The sequence below is a fragment of the Nerophis lumbriciformis genome, linkage group LG09 (genome assembly GCF_033978685.3).
Source record: "Nerophis lumbriciformis linkage group LG09, RoL_Nlum_v2.1, whole genome shotgun sequence".
NCBI lineage: Eukaryota > Metazoa > Chordata > Actinopteri > Syngnathiformes > Syngnathidae > Nerophis > Nerophis lumbriciformis.
This window is the reverse complement of record NC_084556.2, coordinates 7267039-7290421: the sequence shown is the minus strand read 5'-3', so window position 1 is coordinate 7290421 and position 23383 is coordinate 7267039. Positions and strand designations below refer to the sequence as shown.

Genomic DNA, 23383 nt, shown 5'->3' with positions numbered 1-23383 from the left:
ATAATTTTGCGGCCGTATTTGACGCACTCTGCTGCTACATTCTTGCAGTGTTTTGTGACCAGCAGGCTCTATAACACGCACCTGACGGCGCAATAAACATAAAAAAAAACCATACAGATGGATCAAAAAAATAACTTATTACCCTCATTTTGCCAACAATGGACCAACAATCACGGAGAAATTGTGACTTTTGTGTGAAGGATGTCAACTGTGGTGTATTTGTAATCACTATACGTATCACTCATTATGTATTATTATAACCAATCTTTCTTTTTTGTAACATGCTAAGTAGAGATGTCCGATAATATCGGCCGATAAATGCTTTAAAATGTAATATCGGAAATTATCGGTATCGGGTTTTTTATTATCGGTATCTTTTTTTTATTTTTTTATTTTATTAAATCAACATAAAAACACAAGATACACTTACAATTAGTGCACCAACCCAAAAAACCTCCCTCCCCCATTCACAGTCATTCACACAAAAGGGTTGTTTCTTTCTGTTATTAATATTCTGGTTCCTACATTATATATCAATATATATCAATACAGTCTGCAAGGGATACAGTCCGTAAGCACACATGATTGTGCGTGCTGCTGGTCCACTAATAGTACTAGTTAATACTACAACTAGTACAGTTAATTTTATTAATTTTCATTAATTACTAGTTTCTATGTCCATGTTTTTATATTGTTTTACTTTCTTTTTTATTCAAGAAAATGTTTTTAATTTATTTATCTTATTTTATTTTATTAATATTTTATAAAAGCACCTTATCTCCTCCCACCTCGCCTGTTTAAGGAGGTACTTGCTACTATTGGATCAAGTGTCCTTAACATTATCAATAGTAGCCTCTCTTCTGGAATAGTTCCAGTAGAGTTTAAACATGCAGTGGTACGACCTCTACTTAAAAAACCCAGCCTCGACCCCTCTCTCCTCTCTAACTTCAGACCTATCTCTAATCTTCCATACATTTCCAAAATATTAGAGAAGGTTGTCTACAGTCAGTTGTTGCCCTTCTTAGAGGATAATGGTATCACTGAGCTGTTCCAGTCCGGTTTTAAAGCCCTCCACAGCACAGAGTCAGCGCTTCTAAAAGTTTTTAACGATATCCTCCTGTCCACTGATTCTGGTAAATATGTTGTCCTGGTGCTTTTAGATCTGTCTGCTGCGTTCGACACCGTCGACCACGCCACCTTAATCACTCGTCTTGAGAACTGTGTGGGCATTAAGGGCGCCGCCCTCAACTGGTTCCGGTCGTACCTAACCGACAGGAGTTTTTGTGTAAAAGTAGACAGTTTTATGTCGTCCACAGCTCCTTTACCACATGGGGTCCCCCAGGGCTCAATCCTTGCCCCAATTTTATTTGCGCTTTACCTTATCCCCCTTGGTTCTATTTTTAGGAAGTACAGTATTGCATTTCATTTTTATGCCGATGATTGCCAGATTTATTTTCCCATGGCACAAAATAACACGGTTCAACGTCTTATTGACTGCCTGCACGACATCAAAGTCTGGCTTTCAGCTAACTTCCTGAGCCTAAATGAAGATAAAACAGAAGTTATGTTGTTCGGTCCAAGTCGCTCTCCCTCCCCCAACGTTGACCTCGGCACTCTGACCCCGTATCTCAGCGACTCTGTCACAAACCTGGGGGTAAAGTTTGACTCAGATTTTAAATTCGAAAAACAAATCAGCAGCGTCGTTCAAAAAAGCTTTTATCAATTACGCCAAATAGCGAAAGTGAAACCGCTTCTATCAAGACATGATCTTGAGAAATTAATCCACGCTTTTATCTCGACTCGTCTTGATTATTGTAATGCCCTGTATGTTGGCATTAGCCAGGCCTCCCTCGCCCGCCTGCAGCTCGTGCAGAACTCTGCTGCTCGTCTGCTAACACAGACCCGCAGACGTGAGCACATCACCCCTATTTTAGCGTCCCTTCACTGGCTCCCTGTGCGTTACCGAATACATTTTAAACTCCTTTTATTTGTTTTTAAATGTCTAAACAACCTCGCGCCAACCTATCTCTCCGACCTCCTTCAGCCTTACTGCCCCACCCGATCCTTAAGATCAGCCGATCAGCTGCTGTTGACGGTCCCTGACACAAGGCTGAAGCTTAGAGGTGACAGAGCTTTCGCCGTTGCTGCTCCCAAGCTCTGGAACGACCTACCCCTGAGTGTTAGACAAGCCTCCTCTCTTCCTGTTTTTAAATCTCTCTTAAAAACATACTTTTATTCCATGGCTTTTAACACTGAGTGATATCCATCCTGCAATGGCGCCCCATAATACACCTGCTGTGATCCTGTTTTTATGTTTTTATGTTTTTATTAATTCTATTTTAATTATTTATTTTTTATCGTGTTCTGTTTGTGTTGTGTTGTGTTTGCTCGGTACTCGTTTTATCTTTTAACCTGCTCATTGTACAGCACTTTGGCTACCCCTGTGGTAAATTTTAAATGTGCTCTATAAATAAAGTTGATTTGATTTGATTTGATTTATCTTCACCATACCTGGTTGTCCTAATTAGGCATAATAATGTGTTAATTCCACGACTGTATATATCAGTATCGGTTGATATCGGTATCGGTAATTAAAGAGTTGGACAATATCGGATATCGGCTAAAAGCCATTATCGGACATCCCTAATGCTAAGTGAATAAGTGTACTTTTGTACTTATTTACCCATATTTCTGCACAATAACTCAGATATGGTAACACTGGTGAGTAGTAGAGAATATGGAGTGATTTTTGGTCCAGAACATATTTTGCTTTATTCATTATTTACGTATTCCTTGCCACTTTATGTTGTATATTTTTTATGATATTTCCAGTTCATTTTCGTATCTATTATTACACCCAAAATTGGGTTTCTTTGACTCTTTTAATCGGTGGCTCTCCTGTGCTGTTTACGAACCTTCACTTCCCATACTTGTCCTCTTTTCGGGTTCTCGCGGGCTGAGCAGCCCCATGCTGCACAACATGACATTTATACACGTCGAAAAACTAACGAGGAAGCGTCGCAGACACATAGCATCAGCTCAAAGTTGTAGCAGTCAGAGCGCCCCGTAGTCATGTGAGTGCCTTTAGACCAAGCATTGAGGAGATCGCCTGAAACCGGGTTGGCCAGTACGTACTCTCTCTATACACGGCTCTGGTTAGTGTGATATACTTGAACGTTGGGAATGTTCCTCAGGTGTGACCTGTGCTAACGCAAATCAAATTTTGCCCTCACTTCTTGGAATTTGTGGAATTTAGCTTCGGGTTCATGGTTTTGACTATAGATAGCGCATTATTACAATGTTGTTCTAAAAGAGTTAATTTGCCATGGCTAAAGGAACTAAGTAGACCGTTGTGTTTAGTTTGTGTGGTTGGTCCAACAGTCTAGTTGAGTCAACACATACAGGATGGATCGATCAGGGTTTTGTGTGCCCAAGTTTGTTTTTCTTCAGTTTCTGTTTGCCTTCAGTTCAGGGTTTGCAATCTTTTGACTGTCGTGCTGGAAAAACGACAACTTAGTGGGTTAGTAGGTCACATCCTACACATAAAATTTAGATTTTTATACCCCCAAAATGTATGCCTTTTAAAACATAATAATGCCCAGTTTTTTTATTAACATTGTAAGACTATTATGGTAATTTTATATTCAAAAAATATTTTTTAACAAAATATAATTAATACAAATATAATATAGTACAAATAAAAATAAATACAAAAATATAATAAATAATATAATAAAATATTTTCAATAAAAAATATTTTGTAACGGTCATATAGAGGAGTTATTGCGATCATGCCTGAGTTACAGCTGATAACCCGCCAGTTTGCGTAATATATAATCAAAATAATACAAAAAGTCAAAGACCAGTATGTTCGCACACGCACATACACGCACCGTAGACATACTACAATGCAATTGACTCCCCTGCTAGTTATTAATAATAACCACTATATTGCACAAAGGAAATAAACAAAAAAAACTAAAAACAATCCATAAAGCCTAAGGTATATTCGCTCAGGCATGTGAACATGCTTCATGACTGTGTCACATAAACTGACATATTGCTATCACTCTTCCCGGCAGGCACTAACGATAACCGCCACCGTGCGCATTAGACAGACTCAAAATAATGCACAAAGTCAAAGCCCACGGCATGATCGCTACCACACAAGCATATGCACGCAATGCGGGCATATAATTACTGCAATAAGATGGCTCCGCCTGCCTGTTATTAATGATAATAGACACCTTTTGTTAATAAAAATAGACAAGACCAAAAATAATCCACAAAGTCAAAGCCCACGGTTGCGCGCTACCACACAAGCAAAATGCTCGCAGACGCAGCGTGGACAAATAATTACAGCGATACAATATCTCCACCTGCCTGTTATTAATGATGACCGACAGCTTTCACAACGGAGGTAGAAAAGACAAAAAATAATACACAAAGACAAAGCCTACGATACATTTGCTCACACACAAGTGCATGTGACTTGCATTGTGGATAAGTCACATAACTGACGTAATGCTTGTTCTCCTCTCGACAGTTGTAAATGATAACCATCATCGTGCGTAATAGACAGACTCAAAATATTCCACAAAGTCAAAGCCCACATGGAGCTAGCTACCACATGAGCACATGCATGCACACGCAACATGGGCATATACAGTAATTACTGTAATACGATATCTGTCTGTTATTAATGACAACTGACACCTTTCATAATAAAAATAGAAAAAACAAAAAATAATCCACAAAGTCAAAGCCTACAGTACATTCGCTTACACACAAGCGCATGTGACTTGTATGTGGATGTGTCACATAACTGACGTAATGCTATCCCTCCTCCCGACAGTTACAAATGATAACCACCCCTGTGCATAATCGACAGACTTGAAATAATCCACAAAGTCAAACATAATAAAAATAGAAAATACAAAAAATAATCCACAAAGTCAAAGCCTACAGTACATTTGTTTACACACAGGCGCATGTGACTTGTATGTGGATGTGTCACATAACTGACGTAATACTATCACTCCTCCCGATAGTTACAAATGATAACCGCCACTGTGCATAATCGACAGACTTGAAATAATCCACAAAGTCAAAGCCCACGGCGGGCTAGCTACCACATAAGCACATGCATGCACACGCAACATGGGCATATAATTACTGTAATACGATATCTGTCTGTTATTAATGACAACTGACACCTTTCGTAATAAAAGTAGAAAAAACAAAAAATAATCCACAAAGTCAAAGCCTACAGTACATTCGCTTACACACAAGCGCATGTGACTTGTATGTGGATGTGTCACATAACTGACGTAATGCTATCCCTCCTCCCGACAGTTACAAATGATAACCACCCCTGTGCATAATCGACAGACTTGAAATAATCCACAAAGTCAAACATAATAAAAATAGAAAATACAAAAAATAATCCACAAAGTCAAAGCCTACAGTACATTTGTTTACACACAGGCGCATGTGACTTGTATGTGGATGTGTCACATAACTGACGTAATACTATCACTCCTCCCGACAGTTACAAATGATAACCGCCACTGTGCATTATCGACAGACTTGAAATAATCCACAAAGTCAAAGCCCACGGCGGGCTAGCTACCCCATGAGCACATGCACACACGGCCAACGGGGGAATATAATTACTGTAATACGATAGCGCCGCCTGCCAGTTATTAATGACAACCACCATCTTTCTCAATAGAAATATCGAAAAAACAAAATAATTATCCTATGGGTACTCTTGTTCACGCATGAGCGCAACACATAGTTAATACAATCGCTCCTCCTGACAGTTATTAATGATAACCGCCATTTTCGTAATGAAATAAGTAGTAAAGACTAAAAATGATCTACTCCACCGGACGTCCAGTCTTGCACATGAGCAATGTAAGCCTGTCAAATAAAACGCACTTCAAAAAGGCCAAAATGTATTTATTACAAAATTATACAGTCCCAAAACGTTTCCTTTTTTTTTTCAAATAGTCATTTTGTTTGGTGGCGTTGGGGTGTTGACACATTTCCCGATGTCCTCAAACGTACCCTGTGACATCATACCCTTTTGCCGGGGGTTTTTTGACCGTCTGGCCGCCATGCGTACTCGTGTGCGAGCTTCCGCTGCCGCTTCGGATCAGTGTCTGCCCCCTGCTGGCTGCACCTATTCCTCCCATCTGCAGCGTGGGGTTCCGGTAGGCCTGCGGGTTGTGGCGCACCCCTGTGCCCAAAGTGGCACTGCCCCCGACGGGGTAAGGGTAGCCACCGCCCCTCCTCCCGCGGCCGCCCTCCTGCTCCTCGCAGCAGGAGGCGCTGAGCATTCCGCCCCCGAGCATGGAGAGCAGCGCGGAGGCCAGGCCCAGGTAGAGGCACTCGCCCAGCTCGAACTTCATACTGTTGGGCACGGTTGGACTGTAGAAAGTCTGGATCACCTCGTGCGTGGTCCACGCCAGGGGGATGAGCGCCAGGAAGCCCGCTGTGAGGAAGAGGCAACCCCCGGCCCCCGCAACCCGACTCTTGACCGCCCCGGAGCCCTCGAGGCAGACCGTGCACTGCATCCCCAAAGTTGAGATGAAGACCCCCAGCACGGACAGCACCAAGGAGATGACCATGAGGGCGCGCGACGCCTGCAGGTCACCCGTCAGCGCCAAGATGGAGTTGTAGGTGTCGCACTGGAAGGAGCCCGTGCTCATGTAGACGCACTCCATCCACAGGCCCTTCATGTTGGCGACCGCTGTCACGATGTTGGAGCCGATGTGTGCAGAGATCTGCCAGTAGGGGAGCACCGTGGCCACCAGGGTTCCCAGCATCCCTATCGAGCCCAAGACGAAGCCCATTAGCTCAAGGGCTGCCGACGCCATGGCGACCTCTGTTGGGGGTTCACAAGGAATAGAAACAGTTTTTTTAATTAGTCAGTCCGTCACGCTACAGTCAACTAACGAGTTTTAAATATTTCTTAATCTCATTCAATTTTTTGTTATAAAACTAAAAATTTATTTGTGGGGCTTGCTTATATTTGTGTACAGAAAAGGCTCTGTTACTTTGTCGTAAAAGTCCCCTTTGTTTTCTTTTACTTTTATTCATCTCTCACCAGCTTTTCCAAGCACCTGCCAACTCACATACGCCCCCTCACGGTCAGCCAGAGTACTGTGCCTCAGCTATGCAAGGTAAAAAATGTTGTTTTGTTTTTTAAATTATTTATTTATGTTAGAAATGTATTTTCAAATGTTTTTTTATTCAATTTTAAATTTAAAAATATGTTAAAAAATTGTTTTAAATTTGTTTTAAATTTGTCGATTTTACGGTAAAACTGGCAGTGAATCGCCAGGATTTTACCTCAAAATTTACTGGGGGTGTTTTACAGCTAATTCTTACTTAAATTGGAAAAAATGGTGCTAATGTTATTTTATGGTAAACCTGGCGACAGAGCTGCCAATTTTTACCCTTAAATCTACTGCAGTTGTTTCCAGTATAATACTGTAAATCGGTAAACAGTGAAACTGTAATTTACACGGTAAATTTAAGGAAACTGATCTGCCAGTTTTTTACCATCAAACCCATGGTTGTTGTTTTTACAGTGTATTACTGTAAATGGAAAAACGGTGCTACTGTTATTTTTACGGTATTTTTACTGCCATTTTTTACCATTAAATCAACAATCATTGGTTTTAGAGTTTAATACAGGAAATGGAAGAACTGTACCGCTGTTATTGTCACGATAAAATTCTAGCGACTAACCTGCCAGTGTTTTACCGTAAATCTACGGGCGTTGTTTTTACAGCATAATACTGTAAATGAAAAAATTGTGCTATTGTTATTTTTACAGTAAAATTCTGCCGACAAAGTTGCCATTTTTTACCATTAAATCAACAATCATTGGTTTTAGAGTTTAATACAGGAAATGGAAGAACTGTACTGCTGTTATTGTCACGATAAAATTCTAGCGACTAACCTGCCAGTGTTTTACCGTAAATCTACGGGCGTTGTTTTTACAGCATAATACTGTAAATGAAAAAATTGTGCTATTGTTATTTTTACAGTAAAATCCTGCCAGCAAAGTTGCCATTTTTTACCGTTAAATCAACAATCATTGGTTTTAGAGTTTAATACAGGAAATGGAAGAACTGTACTGCTGTTATTGTCACGATAAAATTCTAGCGACTAACCTGCCAGTGTTTTACCGTAAATCTACGGGCGTTGTTTTTACAGCATAATACTGTAAATGAAAAAATTGTGCTATTGTTATTTTTACAGTAAAATTCTGCCGACAAAGTTGCCATTTTTTACCATTAAATCAACAATCATTGGTTTTAGAGTTTAATACAGGAAATGGAAGAACTGTACCGCTGTTATTGTCACGATAAAATTCTAACGACTAACCTGCCAGTGTTTTACCGTAAATCTACGGGCGTTGTTTTTACAGCATAATACTGTAAATGAAAAAAATTTACTATTGTTATTTTTACAGTAAAATCCTGCCGACAAAGTTGCCATTTTTTACCGTTAAATCAACAATCATTGGTTTTAGAGTTTAATACAGGAAATGGAAAAACTGTACCGCTGTTATTGTCACGATAAAATTCTAGCGACTAACCTGCCAGTGTTTTACCGTAAATCTACGGGCGTTGTTTTTACAGCATAATACTGTAAATGAAAAAATTTTACTATTGTTATTTTTACAGTGAAATCCTGCCGACAAAGTTGCCATTTTTTACTGTTAAATCAACAATCATTGGTTTTAGAGTTTAATACAGGAAATGGAAGAACTGTACCGCTGTTATTGTCACGATAAAATTCTAGCGACTAACCTGCCAGTGTTTTACCGTAAATCTACGGGCGTTGTTTTTACAGCATAATACTGTAAATGAAAAATTTTTACTATTGTTATTTTTACAGTAAAATCCTGCCGACAAAGTTGCCATTTTTTACCATTAAATCAACAATCATTGGTTTTAGAGTTTAATACAGGAAATGGAAGAACTGTACTGCTGTTATTGTCACGATAAAATTCTAGCGACTAACCTGCCAGTGTTTTACCGTAAATCTACGGGCGTTGTTTTTACAGCATAATACCGTAAATGAAAAAAATTTACTATTGTTATTTTTACAGTAAAATCCTGCCGACAAAGTTGCCATTTTTTACTGTTAAATCAACAATCATTGGTTTTAGAGTTTAATACAGGAAATGGAAGACCTGTACTGCTGTTATTGTCACGATAAAATTCTAGCGACTAACCTGCCAGTGTTTTACCGTAAATCTACGGGCGTTGTCTTTACAGCATAATACTGTAAATGAAAAAAAAATGTGCTATTGTTATTTTTACAGTAAAATCCTGCCAGCAAAGTTGCCATTTTTTACCGTTAAATCAACAATCATTGGTTTTAGAGTTTAATACAGGAAATGGAAGAACTGTACCGCTGTTATTGTCACGATAAAATTCTAGCGACTAACCTGCCAGTGTTTTACCGTAAATCTACGGGCGTTGTTTTTACAGCATAATACTGTAAATGAAAAAAATGTGCTATTGTTATTTTTACAGTAAAATCCTGCCGACAAAGTTGCCATTTTTTACCGTTAAATCAACAATCATTGGTTTTACAGTTTAATACAGGAAATGGAAAAACTGTACTGCTGTTATTGTCACGATAAAATTCTAGCGACTAACCTGCCAGTGTTTTACCGTAAATCTACGGGCGTTGTTTTTACAGCATAATACTGTAAATGAAAAAATTGTGCTATTGTTATTTTTACAGTAAAATTCTGCCGACAAAGTTGCCATTTTTTACTGTTAAATCAACAATCATTGGTTTTAGAGTTTAATACAGGAAATGGAAGAACTGTACCGCTGTTATTGTCACGATAAAATTCTAGCGACTAACCTGCCAGTGTTTTACCGTAAATCTACGGGCGTTGTCTTTACAGCATAATACTGTAAATGAAAAAAATTTACTATTGTTATTTTTACAGTAAAATCCTGCCGACAAAGTTGCCATTTTTTACTGTTAAATCAACAATCATTGGTTTTAGAGTTTAATACAGGAAATGGAAAAACTGTACCGCTGTTATTGTCACGATAAAATTCTAGCGACTAACCTGCCAGTGTTTTACCGTAAATCTACGGGCGTTGTCTTTACAGCATAATACTGTAAATGAAAAAAAAATGTGCTATTGTTATTTTTACAGTAAAATCCTGCCAGCAAAGTTGCCATTTTTTACCGTTAAATCAACAATCATTGGTTTTAGAGTTTAATACAGGAAATGGAAAAACTGTACCGCTGTTATTGTCACGATAAAATTCTAGCGACTAACCTGCCAGTGTTTTACCGTAAATCTACGGGCGTTGTTTTTACAGCATAATACTGTAAATGAAAAAATTGTGCTATTGTTATTTTTACAGTAAAATTCTGCCGACAAAGTTGCCATTTTTTACCATTAAATCAACAATCATTGGTTTTAGAGTTTAATACAGGAAATGGAAGAACTGTACCGCTGTTATTGTCACGATAAAATTCTAGCGACTAACCTGCCAGTGTTTTACCGTAAATCTACGGGCGTTGTTTTTACAGCATAATACTGTAAATGAAAAAATTGTGCTATTGTTATTTTTACAGTAAAATCCTGCCGACAAAGTTGCCATTTTTTACTGTTAAATCAACAATCATTGGTTTTACAGTTTAATACAGGAAATGGAAAAACTGTACCGCTGTTATTGTCACGATAAAATTCTAGCGACTAACCTGCCAGTGTTTTACCGTAAATCTACGGGCGTCGTTTTTACAGCATAATACTGTAAATGAAAAAATTGTGCTATTGTTATTTTTACAGTAAAATTCTGCCGACAAAGTTGCCATTTTTTACCATTAAATCAACAATCATTGGTTTTAGAGTTTAATACAGGAAATGGAAGAACTGTACCGCTGTTATTGTCACGATAAAATTCTAGCGACTAACCTGCCAGTGTTTTACCGTAAATCTACGGGCGTCGTTTTTACAGCATAATACTGTAAATGAAAAAATTGTGCTATTGTTATTTTTACAGTAAAATTCTGCCGACAAAGTTGCCATTTTTTACCATTAAATCAACAATCATTGGTTTTAGAGTTTAATACAGGAAATGGAAAAACTGTACCGCTGTTATTGTCACGATAAAATTCTAGCGACTAACCTGCCAGTGTTTTACCGTAAATCTACGGGCGTTGTTTTTACAGCATAATACTGTAAATGAAAAAATTGTGCTATTGTTATTTTTACAGTAAAATTCTGCCGACAAAGTTGCCATTTTTTACTGTTAAATCAACAATCATTGGTTTTAGAGTTTAATACAGGAAATGGAAAAACTGTACCGCTGTTATTGTCACGATAAAATTCTAGCGACTAACCTGCCAGTGTTTTACCGTAAATCTACGGGCGTTGTCTTTACAGCATAATACTGTAAATGAAAAAAATTTACTATTGTTATTTTTACAGTAAAATCCTGCCGACAAAGTTGCCATTTTTTACTGTTAAATCAACAATCATTGGTTTTAGAGTTTAATACAGGAAATGGAAAAACTATACCGCTGTTATTGTCACGATAAAATTCTAGCGACTAACCTGCCAGTGTTTTACCGTAAATCTACGGGCGTTGTCTTTACAGCATAATACTGTAAATGAAAAAAAAATGTGCTATTGTTATTTTTACAGTAAAATCCTGCCAGTAAAGTTGCCATTTTTTACCGTTAAATCAACAATCATTGGTTTTAGAGTTTAATACAGGAAATGGAAGAACTGTACCGCTGTTATTGTCACGATAAAATTCTAGCGACTAACCTGCCAGTGTTTTACCGTAAATCTACGGGCATTGTTTTTACAGTGTAATACTTAAAATGGAAAAACGATACTACTGTCATTTTTTTAAAGATTTGGTGACAGGGCTGCCAGTCCTTTACTGTAAAATCTATGGTCATTGTTTTTACAGTGTAAATGGAAAAAACTGTACAGCTGTCGTTTTTGTTTCCCGTGAAATTTACGGTTGGTATGTTTAAAGAGTTATGATAGTAAATAGAAAAATGGTACCACTGGTTTTTTTTTTACAATCAAATTCTGGTGACAGAGCTGCCTTTTTTACCGTAAACTCTCCAGTTATTGTTTTTATAGTTTAATACTGTAAATGGGAAAACGGTACCACTGTTATTTTTTTGGTCAAATTCTGGCGACACAGCTGCCATTTTTTTAACCATTAAATCTATAGTTATTTTCACAGTGTATTACTGTAAAATGGTATCGCTATTATTTTCACGAGAAAATTCTGCCGACTCACCTGCCAGTTGTTTCCCGTAAATCTACGATTGGTGTTTTTACAGGGTAATACAATGGGAAAATGGTATAGCTGTCATTTTAACTGTAACATTCTGGCAATCGAGCTGCCATTCTTTTATCGTAAAGTCTACGGCGATCGTTTTTACAGTGTAATACTGTACCACTGTCGTTTTTCCGATAAAATTCTGCCAACAGAGCTGCCAGTTTTTAGTGTAAGAACCACGGTCGTTGCTTTTACAGTCGGAAAAACGGTACCCCTGTTGTTTTTGCGACATAATTTTTTTTACCGTAAATTATGCCGCCGTTGTTTTTGCAGTGCTCTTGTTTGCAGTTTGTTTACCAAGAATAATGTCACTTATTACACAGGCTGTAGAAAGTGGTGATATATAGTAGAGTCTGCCTTACATAATATTAGTTGTGGAGTACCACAAGGATCAGTCCTTGGACCAATACTGTTTCTCATGTAAAGTACAGGCCAAAAGTTTGGACACACCTTCTCCTCATTCAATGCGTTTTCTTTATTTTCATGACTATTTACATTGTAGATTGTCACTGAAGGCATCAAAACTATGAATGAACGAACACATGTGGAGTTATGTACTTAACAAAAAAAGGTGAAATAACTTAAAAGATGTTTTATATTCTAGTTTCTTCAAATTAGCCACCCTTTGCTCTGATTACTGCTTTGCACACTCTTGGCATTCTCTCGATGAGCTTCAAGAGTTAGTCACCTGAAATGGTTTTCACTTCACAGGTGTGTAGTTTTGATGCCTTCAGTGACAATCTACAATGTAAATAGTCATGAAAATGCATTGAAATGGGAAGGTGTGTCCAAACTTTTGGCCTGTACTTTATATTAAATGTTTCTGTAAACATTTTAACTGTGACATGCGGACAAACAGGCACGGGCCATCCAACATTTAGAAAATGTTGAAACATGATTGGAATAACACTGATATACTTGTATATCATAGTTCAAGTGAGACATATTTAGAGTTTATGTTTGCACTTCACTACAGTTCAGTATATAAACAGTAAGATATATTTACTGTATATCTACTTACAGCAATCTAAGTAGCTCGTTAGCTTTTTAACTCATTTGATCATCAAAGTTTTCACTTTAAGAAGTGTTTACTGTATATGCAGGCCTTCTTTCTCTATGCCAATATGTTACAATATATAATACACTTCAGTAAGTTTAACTGATCTTTGTAACGTGTGACTTTAATATACAGTAGGTAAATTGACTTACTGTGTATTATATTGTTTGCGTCCCTTTGCTTCCCGATGATGGGGTTGAAGGAAACAGTTATTCCTGTTGTTTATACTACTTCTTCCGTCTTCTTATCCTTAAGTCGTTAGCATGTTTGCATTGTAAAAGTCACTTGAGCAAAAAAACAACATATTTTATGGACGGGACAATAGGCTCTTGTGGCTTCCCGTGTTCTCGCACATCTCCGTGTCGTGGTCAGATGCTCGCCGCCATCCGGGCCGTCACCTCCTGTCAAACACACGCTCCCTGCTTGACAGTCCGGTTAATCATTCTCTCTTTGGCTACCTAAAAAAAAAAAAAACGGTGACCTTTGACACGCCGTCGAGAAAGACAACCAAACAGGAGTACCTTCCACCTGCGATTGTGCTTTTCCATTCTTTGTAGTCCCCTGGCCTCACATGGCATACTAATGGGATTAAAGCGGCGTAATCCAGCCACTTCCTGTGCGAAGCAGCCTGCCCCATGAGGGCCAACGTCCACACATTGGGGGGAACTGAGGCCTCTATTGTAAAAATCACAGAGAGACATTATCCGCTCACACTGCATGTTAATCAGGCAGCACCGAGAAGGGAAAAAAAAAGTACTAAAACATAAACAAATGTACTAGAAATGAAAGCATCCAAAACTTACTGCTGAACTCACTTGCCCCAAAAGTGGTACTTTGGAGTTGAAATCTGAACTCCATTGAAAAATATGCCCAAAAGTCACACTAAAATCACCAAGGAAAATTCCTAGTTTGTGAACCCGTTCTCAAACAATGGCAATAAAACTATTCTGATTCGGATTCTAAATGTAACAGAAAATAGTGATGATAGTCACAGAACTCTTCTAAATGAAGGCAAACAATGAAATAATATCATAAGCATTTTTGCTGAATGAATACATGTTAAGTGTACCTATAGAATGTGTACAATTACTTTATTGTGTTTTTTTTTTTCTGGGGGGTGGGGGGGTTCCACTAATAATGTTAAAGTGAGACTAAAAAAAAACATGGTCGGTGAAACGACTTGGTCGCATAGTGATGCGGGTGTGGTTCTCCCAAGGATGCAGACGGCTTCGGACACAGCTTGCAGGTACGAATATGATTTATTTAAAATATAAATCATACGGTGGATAAACAAAAAGACATGCACGTAGCACAAAAGGCAAGAAACAAAAGGACTAGCGTGGGAGCTAGCAGGCAAAATGGCATAGCGTGAAAACTAGCAGCTAAGGAACATGAAATAATCGTCATCAGTTGTATGGGAACAAACTACGAAGCCAGACCGAGTGAGGCCAGAGCAAAGACTAAATAGCCCTCTGATTAGTGCCCGGGCAACAGGTGCGCGTCCCGGACACTAACCAGAGGCAGGTGTAAACAATCTGCCGTCATGGCAACAGAAATAAACGAAACTCAAGGTGCTGAAAACACATGTGACTCAAACAAACAAACTATGATCCGGGCAGCGGGTCGTAACAGTCGGTACAGTTAACATAAAAAGCATCACTTCTGCATAAACCAATCCTGTCAGGCGTCTTCAAAAAGCCAGTTGTTTTTCCTTATTTTAGTTTTATTTAGTTATTTTGTACACTGGATAACCTATTTATGTACCTTTTTTTTTTTCTATGTTAGGAATGAAATGTTAACCAACATCCAACGCTGACAGGAGCCCAGGCTAAAACTTATACTATGACTGCAACACACTGCTTTTACAAAACACATTTATTATTATCAATATTAATTGAGTTATGTTGAGGGTTTAAAGTTTATGTGATGCGTTTTGATTTATAGGCCAGGTGATTGTTTTCAGGGTTTTTACCGACATCTAGTGGTCAATTTAAAAAAACTGCACTAATAATAATAATAATAATAACTGGGATTTATATAGCGCTTTTCTAAGTACCCAAAGTCGCTTTACATGTAGAACCCATCAATCATTCACACCTGGTGGTGGTAAGCTACTTTCATAGCCACAGCTGCCCTGGGGTAGACTGACTAAACAGTTGAAGTGTTGACCAAAAAAAAAGTCTATAAACTATGTAAAAAATACTATACAAACAAACTATGCGATTTGTGGCATCAGTTTTATTTTTTAGCTTATTTTATTGGTGTTATAATTAATTTTACGGACTCTAACAAATAAATAAACAAATGTAAATACCAGGGGCGTCACTAGCTTTTAAGGACAGGGGGGGGGGCTTAGCCCCCAGGAGATGCACAGAATGCGAGCGAACGTTGCGCACAAGCACAAAACTTCACAAACGGCTAACAAAGACTTAGAAATTATTCATTGTTATTATTATTATTTTTTTTTTAATGCACGGGACGAAATGAAATGCTCCCCGGGACGATGGCTTTTAACCATTTTTTTTCTTTTTCTTTTTATGTATTTATTCATTTTACATTTTATATTAAATGTCTTGGTTTTTCCTCCCTCTGAAAATCCTATGAAATGTTTAACAAGCCATCCTATAATAATACAACAGCTATTAATGTAACAATACAATAAAACAAATATATTTAATGATGTTTTTTTCATTATTTTAACAATAGGCTAATGTATATTACTTTATATAGATTCTACAAGAAACACAAAACTTAAAAACTAAATTATTTACAATTGCACACACAAGGTTTCGTGCAGCTTCACTCATTGTAAAGGAAGATAATGTGCTTCGTACAGCTGCAGGACCGCAAGAAAGGTCGCAGAGAAAATGCGGACATTTTCTATATGAACAAGTGGAATGGATTGGACACCGACGCACTAAAGGGGCTCTCTACCTTACGCTACGAAGTGAGGGGAAACTGAGTGAATAATAACAGGTTATATGATTATTTATTTAAACTCCTATTCGGGCCACTTTATAATGAATATGTATTTGTAAAAAAAAAATATATATATATAACACCAAATTATTTAGGGGGGCTTAAGAATATTTTAGGGGGGCTTGAGCCCCCCTAAAATAGGCCTAACAACGCCAATGGTAAATACATTTAATATGTTTTACAGCAGTGGTTCTCAAATGGGGGTACGCGTACCCGTGGGGGTACTTGAAGGTAGGCCAAGGGGTACGTGAGATTTTTTTTTAAATATTCTAAAAATAGCAACAATTCAAAAATCCTTTATAAATATAAATAAAAACCTATCTTTTTTTCCAAATAGTTCAAGAAAGACCACTACAAATGAGAAATATTTTGCACTGTTATACAATTTAATAAATCAGAAACTGATGACATAGTGCTGTATTTTACTTCTTTATCTCTTTTTTTCTCCAAAAATGCTTTGCTCTGATTAGGGGGTACTTGAATTAAAAAAAAATTCACAGGGGGTACATCACTGAAAAAAGGTCGAGAACCACTGTTCTACAGGTTTGTGACAGTGACAAGCAGGGGCGCCGCAAGGGATTTTGGGCCCCATGAAAATAATCTTTACAGGGCCCCCAACACAGTGTCATTATTTTTTCTGTATTATAATTTCATCATCATTAGGGGCCTCTCTGGGCCCTCCTCCATCATGGGCCCCTAGAATCCGTCTCCTTTACCCCCCCTTTTCGGCGCCCCTGGTGACAAGTCACATGATTTTCCAACTAATAATGTAATCAATTATTTTGATAATTTCTTTGTAAACATTGGCCCTACTTTGGCTAAACGAATACCAAAAATTAAAGTTAATAATAAATTTGGAGAAACTGTAATAAATAATATAAACCGTATTTTTCTTTATGATAAAGTAGCCACGATTGAAATAAACCATTATATAGATATGAATGACATTTGTAAAGAGCACCATAGATTTAGTTATTGAACCATTCGCATTTGCAATGTATCATTCATGAAAGGGATATTTCCAGACCGTATGAAAATTGCTAAAGTAATACCACTTTACAAAGGTGGAAACCAGCACAAGTACTCGAATCACAGACAAATATCACTGCTGCCACAGTTCTCAAAGATCTTAGAGAAATTGTTTGCTTTCAGGTTAAATACATGTATTAATAGATATAACATTTTAAGTAATAGTCAATAAGGTTTAGTCCCAATCACTAAACAACAACAGCAATAATTGATTTGGTAGAAGAAATTTCCACTGTAATAGATAGAAAACAATATTTAGCAAGTTTTTTTGTAGACCTTCAAAAAGCGTTTGATACGCTCGACCATAAGTTATTATTGGACAAACTGTACAAATATGGAATAAGAGGATTGGCTCACGAGTGGGTCAAAGTTACCCGAAGGACCGAAAACAGTTTGTGGAAGTTAACAGTTGGAAGTCTGCCTTACATAATATTAGTTGTGGAGTACCACAATGATCAGTCCTTGGACCAATACTGTTTCTCATGTACGTCAATGATATCACCATGGTTTCCAAACTGTTTAACCGTATTTTCTTTGCGCACGACACAACCTTATTTTATTCAGAACAAAATATTACAGATGTGTTAGAGGTGGTTGAAAATTGATTCATCAAAATTAAAAGATGGTTTGATGTAAATAGGTTATCCTTGAATACTAGTAAAACTAAATTTATGATTTTTTTTGCAGTATAATTGTGGATGGCTCATTATATGTCGAAGGAGTTGAGTTTCAAAGAACACAAGAGATCAAGTTTTTGGGTGTTTTAATGGATGAACATTTGTCAAGGAAATCACATATACGTACATGATAAAAAGGCGAAAGTATCTACAACTATTGCTATTTTACACAAAGTGAAGGAATTGCTAAATCAAAAAGCATTGTATATTTAGTATAACTCACTGATTGTTCAATATCTAACATACTGTATTGAAGTGTGTTGTAGTGCCTGTAAAACATATTTCAATCCAATCTTCCTTCTGCAGAAAAGAGCCGTACAAATCCTGACTGGAAATGCATACAGGGAACCCACAAACCCAATATTCAAACAGTTAAACTTATTAAAATTTCATGAACTGGCAGAGTATAATATCCTAAAGATCATGTACAAACCCCGTTTCCATATGAGTTGGGAAATTGTGTTAGATGTAAATATAAACGGAATACAATGATTTGCAAATCCTTTTCAACCCATATTCAGTTGAATATGCTACAAAGACAACACGTTTGATGTTCAAACTCATAAACTTTATTTTTTTTTGTAAATAATAATTAACTTAGAATTTCATGGCTGCAACACGTGCCAAAGTAGTTGGGAAAGGGCATGTTCACCACTGTGTTACATGGCCTTTCCTTTTAACAACACTCAGTAAACGTTTGGGAACTCAGGAGACACATTGTTTAAGCTTCTCAGGTGGAATTCTTTCCCATTCTTGCTTGATGTACAGCTTAAGTTGTTCAACAGTCCGGGGGTCTCCGTTGTGGTATTTTAGGCTTCATAATGCGCCACACATTTTCAATGGGAGACAGGTCTGGACTACAGGCAGGCCAGTCTAGTACCCGCACTCTTTTACTATGAAGCCACGTTGATGTAACCTGTGGCTTGGCATTGTCTTGCTGAAATAAGCAGGGGCGTCCATGGTAACATTGCTTGGATGGCAACATATGTTGCTCCAAAACCTGTATGTACCTTTCAGCATTAATGGCGCCTTCACAGATGTGTAAGTTACCCTTGTTTTGGGCACTAATACACCCCCATACCATCACAGATGCTGGCTTTTCAACTTTGCGCCTGTAACAATCCGGATGGTTCTTTTCCTCTTTGGTCCGGAGGACACGATGTCCACAGTTTCCAAAAAAAATGTGAAATGTGGACTCGTCAGACCACAGAACACTTTCCCACATCTTAGATGAGCTCAGGCCCAGCGAAGCCGACGGCGTTTCTGGGTGTTGTTGATAAACGGTTTTCGCCTTGCATAGGAGAGTTTTAACTTGCACTTACAGATGTAGCGACCAACTGTAGTTACTGACAGTGGGTTTCTGAAGTGTTCCTGAGCCCATGTGGTGATATCCTTTACACACTGATGTCGCTTTTTGATGCAGTACAGCCTGAGGGATCGAAGGTCACAGGCTTAGCTGCTTACGTGCAGTGATTTCCCCAGATTCTCTGAACCCTTTGATGATATTACGGACCGTAGATGGTGAAATCCCTAAATTCCTTGCAATAGCTGCTTGAGAAAGGTTTTTCTTAAACTGTTCAACAATTTGCTCACGCATTTGTTGACAAAGTGGTGACCCTCGCTCCATCCTTGGTTGTGAATGACTGAGCATTTCATGGAATCTACTTTTATACCCAATCATGGCGCCCACCTGTTCCCAATTTGCCCGTTCACCTGTGGGATGTTCCAAATAAGTGTTTGATGAGCTTCCTCAACTTTAACAGTATTCATTGCCACCTTTCCCAACTTCTTTGTCATGTGTTGCTGGTATCAAATTCTAAAGTTAATGATTATTTGCAAAAAATAAAATGTTTATCAGTTTGAACATCAAATATGTTGTCTTTGTAGCATATTCAACTGAATATGGGTTGAAAATGAATTGCAAATCATTGTATTCCGTTTATATTTACATCTAACACCATTTCCCAACTCATATGGAAACAGGGTTTGTACAAAGTGCATGCAACAATTCTACCAAACAACATACAAAACAGATTTGTAAAAAAAAGAGAAAGTAATTATAATCTGAAAGGAACTGAAATCTTTAATAAATTTAGATTTCGAACAGTAATAATGGAAAAAAAAAAGTATTTCAATCATAGGTGTTAGTTTATGGAACAATCTTAACAGTGGAATAAAACAATGTAAATATCTTTCTGTATTCAAAAAATCATGATGATGAAAAGATATGTCTGAGAATAATTTTTCTTCAATATTGGTTTAATTGTTGTATAATGAAAACATGGCTTTGTCGTCGCCAACATTGAAAGTTGTATTTGTGAAAATAGGGGGCAGATATGTTTTAACTTCTTTCTGCTCCTTTTCATTTATATTTTAGTTTAATTGTATTCATTTAATTCCTATGTTTGATTTTTGATGAATGAATGAAATAAATGAACTGAACTGATTGTTATGGGTTCAGGTCACAAGACCTCAATGTGGCAACGCCCGCTGTTGACAAAGCGACCAATGGCAGCGCGTCTAGTAGACCACCTGACTCCACACTGGCCAATTGAGTCGTTCAAAATCTAGCCGGCCGGAAGTGCCAACACAAGCTTCTATTAATTGGTAGGCACTTCATTTGTGTTAAAAGTTAAACATAAGAAGGCGTATTTATACTTTGTAATGTTAATTTACGTGCTAATTTCAGTTATTATGTGACTTTTCTCATTTAAGTTACGATTCCACAAGTGCACCAGTGTAGCCACACCAAACTACGTTAGGAAATCGCTTCCATTTGTAAGGCCTTGCCTGGCTGAATTAATTGAACATGTTACAAAATAACATGACACAATTGTCATACATTATAAAGCCATGATTTCATTCTGCTTAAGTTTTATTTCACAATTCCGTCTGTATTCGTCGAAATGACTACTTTTGCAAGCGGCAGGCTGGGTGTTTCCCAGTGAGGAATGCGCCCCTTAAGGCGGTGAAGTGTATGTTAGTTAATGTTACTTTTTATTGCCAAACTATTTATTTTGGGATGTTTTAACAATGCCGAATTACGTGTAGGTAGAAATTACATTATATCACGTTGAGTATATTTACATGAGTCATGTATTGTTACCAAAAAAAACAAGGTAATCTTAAATCAACAGATTTTTGAAGGGAGCACGTCATTGCTCGGCGGGAGGGGGTGCTGAAGACTGTAGTCTACTCGTCCGTCCCCCAGGAGGCTCTGCTTCCCCGGCCCCCTTTGTTCCGTCTCGCCTGCGTGGGTCGAGTCTACCCCACCATAGCCACGCACTGTGCGGAAAAAAAAAAACCGACGGCAGGCCGGAGAAAAGACACATCCGATGAGGTAATGCAAAGACGGGAGGAACCCATCGGGAAGATAGGAGGACAAAAGAAAAGTTGGATCTGGTGCGTTTGATGTCGTGGGGAAAAAGTCGGATTTTTGGTGGACACTTAACTAAAACGCCAGCCACGGACGATTAACGGGGCTTTTGGTCCATGCGCGGTCTTGAACGCAACTGGGAAGCTACGTGCTAAAGCGGCACCGGTCCGTCACTTTGCCGGATCCACGCGGACTCTCCCTTTTTCTCAGCCCCCAGCATCCATATTCGCATCCCAGGGAGTGGCAGGCTGATAATCCTCCCTTTCCTTGGACGGAAAAACCGCACACCGGTTCGGACGCTTCAATGTGAGTATTTACCGGTGTGATTGTGTGAATGGGAAGTGCGAGGCTTTTTGTTGTTTGGTTTTTGCTTCTCAAGCGTTGATGTTGCCGCAGTCGCTACAACAATGGAGCAAATTGGATGCATTTTGTGGAGGTGCGCATTATCATCCCCCCTCATCCGTCCATCCATGCTCCTTAAGCCTCCTGACTCCAGCAATATCAGGTGGAGGCTGCAGGATCAGGCCTGAATCATGCATTTCTACCAAATAGCATCATCCATGACCCATATGAAATCAAATCAAGCTTTATTTATAGAGCGCTTTTCATACATAAAAGAAATGCAACGCAAAGTGATTAACAAAGTTAAAAAATTACCCCGGTGACACCTACGTACGCACGGACACAGATACCAAACACACACACACACAACATACACACACATATGCAAGTATATGGGCCAATGATTGCACGGCTGAGTACAGAGGAGACATGTGAGTAAACACTATCACAGGAGCCATCTGCACCAGGAGGTCATCAGACCATGGCCACCAGGACGCTGACACAAAAGCGCCCCCACAAGCACGGCCGACAACCCCTGAGGCAGATGGCTCATCTGAGGAAAGTTGGAAAATAAAACTTGTAAAATAGTAAGAACCATGTGTAGAGATAAAGAATAAAATACAAGTAAGACGTATGAAGATTAAATAAATAAAATAAAATAAAAATTATATATATATACGTATATATATATGTATATATATATATATATATATTTATATATCTCTCCATCCATCCATCCATCCATCTTCTTCCGCTTATCCGAGGTCGGGTCGCGGGGGCAGCAGCCTAAGCAGGGAAGCCCAGACTTCCCTCTCCCCAGCCACTTCGTCCAGCTCTTCCCGGGGGATCCCGAGGCGTTCCCAGGCCAGCCGGGAGACATAGTCTTCCCAACGTGTCCTGGGTCTTCCCCGTGGCCTCCTACCGGTCGGACGTGCCCTAAACACCTCCCTGTATATATATATATATACATATATATGTATATATATATATATATATATATATATATATATACAGTAAATAAATATAACTAAATCAAATCTTGCATAATTAATAGGATAACAAGTAAAATACAAATGACTTCAATAAAATAATTAATATCAGGTAAAAGCCAAATCAAAAAGGTGGGTTTTAAGCCTGCTCTTAAAAACATGAACGTTCTCCGCAGCCGGCAAGCTGTTCCATAGATGGGGGGCCATAATGGTGGAAAGATGCCTTCCCGTGACTTTGTGTCCTGACTTTGGGAATAGTTAGGAGATGAGTGCCGGAGGATCTCAGGGTAAAAGCAAATCTGAAAGATAAGTTAAGTTAAAAGTTAAAAGTTAAAGTACCAATGATTGTCATACACACTAGGTGTGGTGAAATTTGTCCTCTGCATTTGACCCATCCCCTTGTTCACCCCCTGGGAGGTGAGGGGAGCAGTGGGCAGCAGCGGTGCCGCGCCCGGGAATCATTTTTGGTGATTTAACCCCCAATTCCAACCCTTGATGCTGAGTGCCAAGCAGGGAGGTAATGGGTCCCATTTTTATAGTCTTTGGCATGACTTGGCCGGGATTTGAAC

General features: G+C 38.4%; 2 protein-coding genes across 6 annotated transcripts in view; one reads left to right on the top strand and one right to left on the bottom strand.

Annotated features, from left to right (window-relative positions):
- The window catches only part of clip2 (CAP-GLY domain containing linker protein 2), a 309205-nt gene that overhangs the window by 186137 nt on the left and 99685 nt on the right, over positions 1-23383 (top strand). For 2 of the 5 annotated variants that reach the window (XM_061962721.2, XM_061962720.2), the window contains exon 1: positions 6887-7190. The exons of 1 other annotated variant lie outside the window; for it this stretch is intronic. In XM_061962721.2, the coding sequence (XP_061818705.2) occupies positions 7184-7190 (7 nt within the window). In that variant the 5' untranslated portion in view covers positions 6887-7183. Of the gene's footprint in view, positions 1-6886; positions 7191-20691; positions 21790-23383 lie in introns of those variants that run through there. 2 more of the 5 variants (XM_061962725.2, XM_061962722.2) reach the window with 2 other exon arrangements.
- Positions 5905-6884, bottom strand: cldn2 (claudin 2). Its single transcript, XM_061962726.2, has one exon. The coding sequence runs from the start codon at positions 6882-6884 to the stop codon at positions 6063-6065; it is 822 nt and encodes a 273-aa protein (XP_061818710.1). The 3' UTR covers positions 5905-6062.

What these genes read in the sequence shown, in the direction of transcription:
- cldn2 (XM_061962726.2), bottom strand. Translation starts at nt 6,884, where the DNA reads ATGGCGTCGGCAGCCCTTGAGCTAATGGGCTTCGTCTTGGGCTCGATA.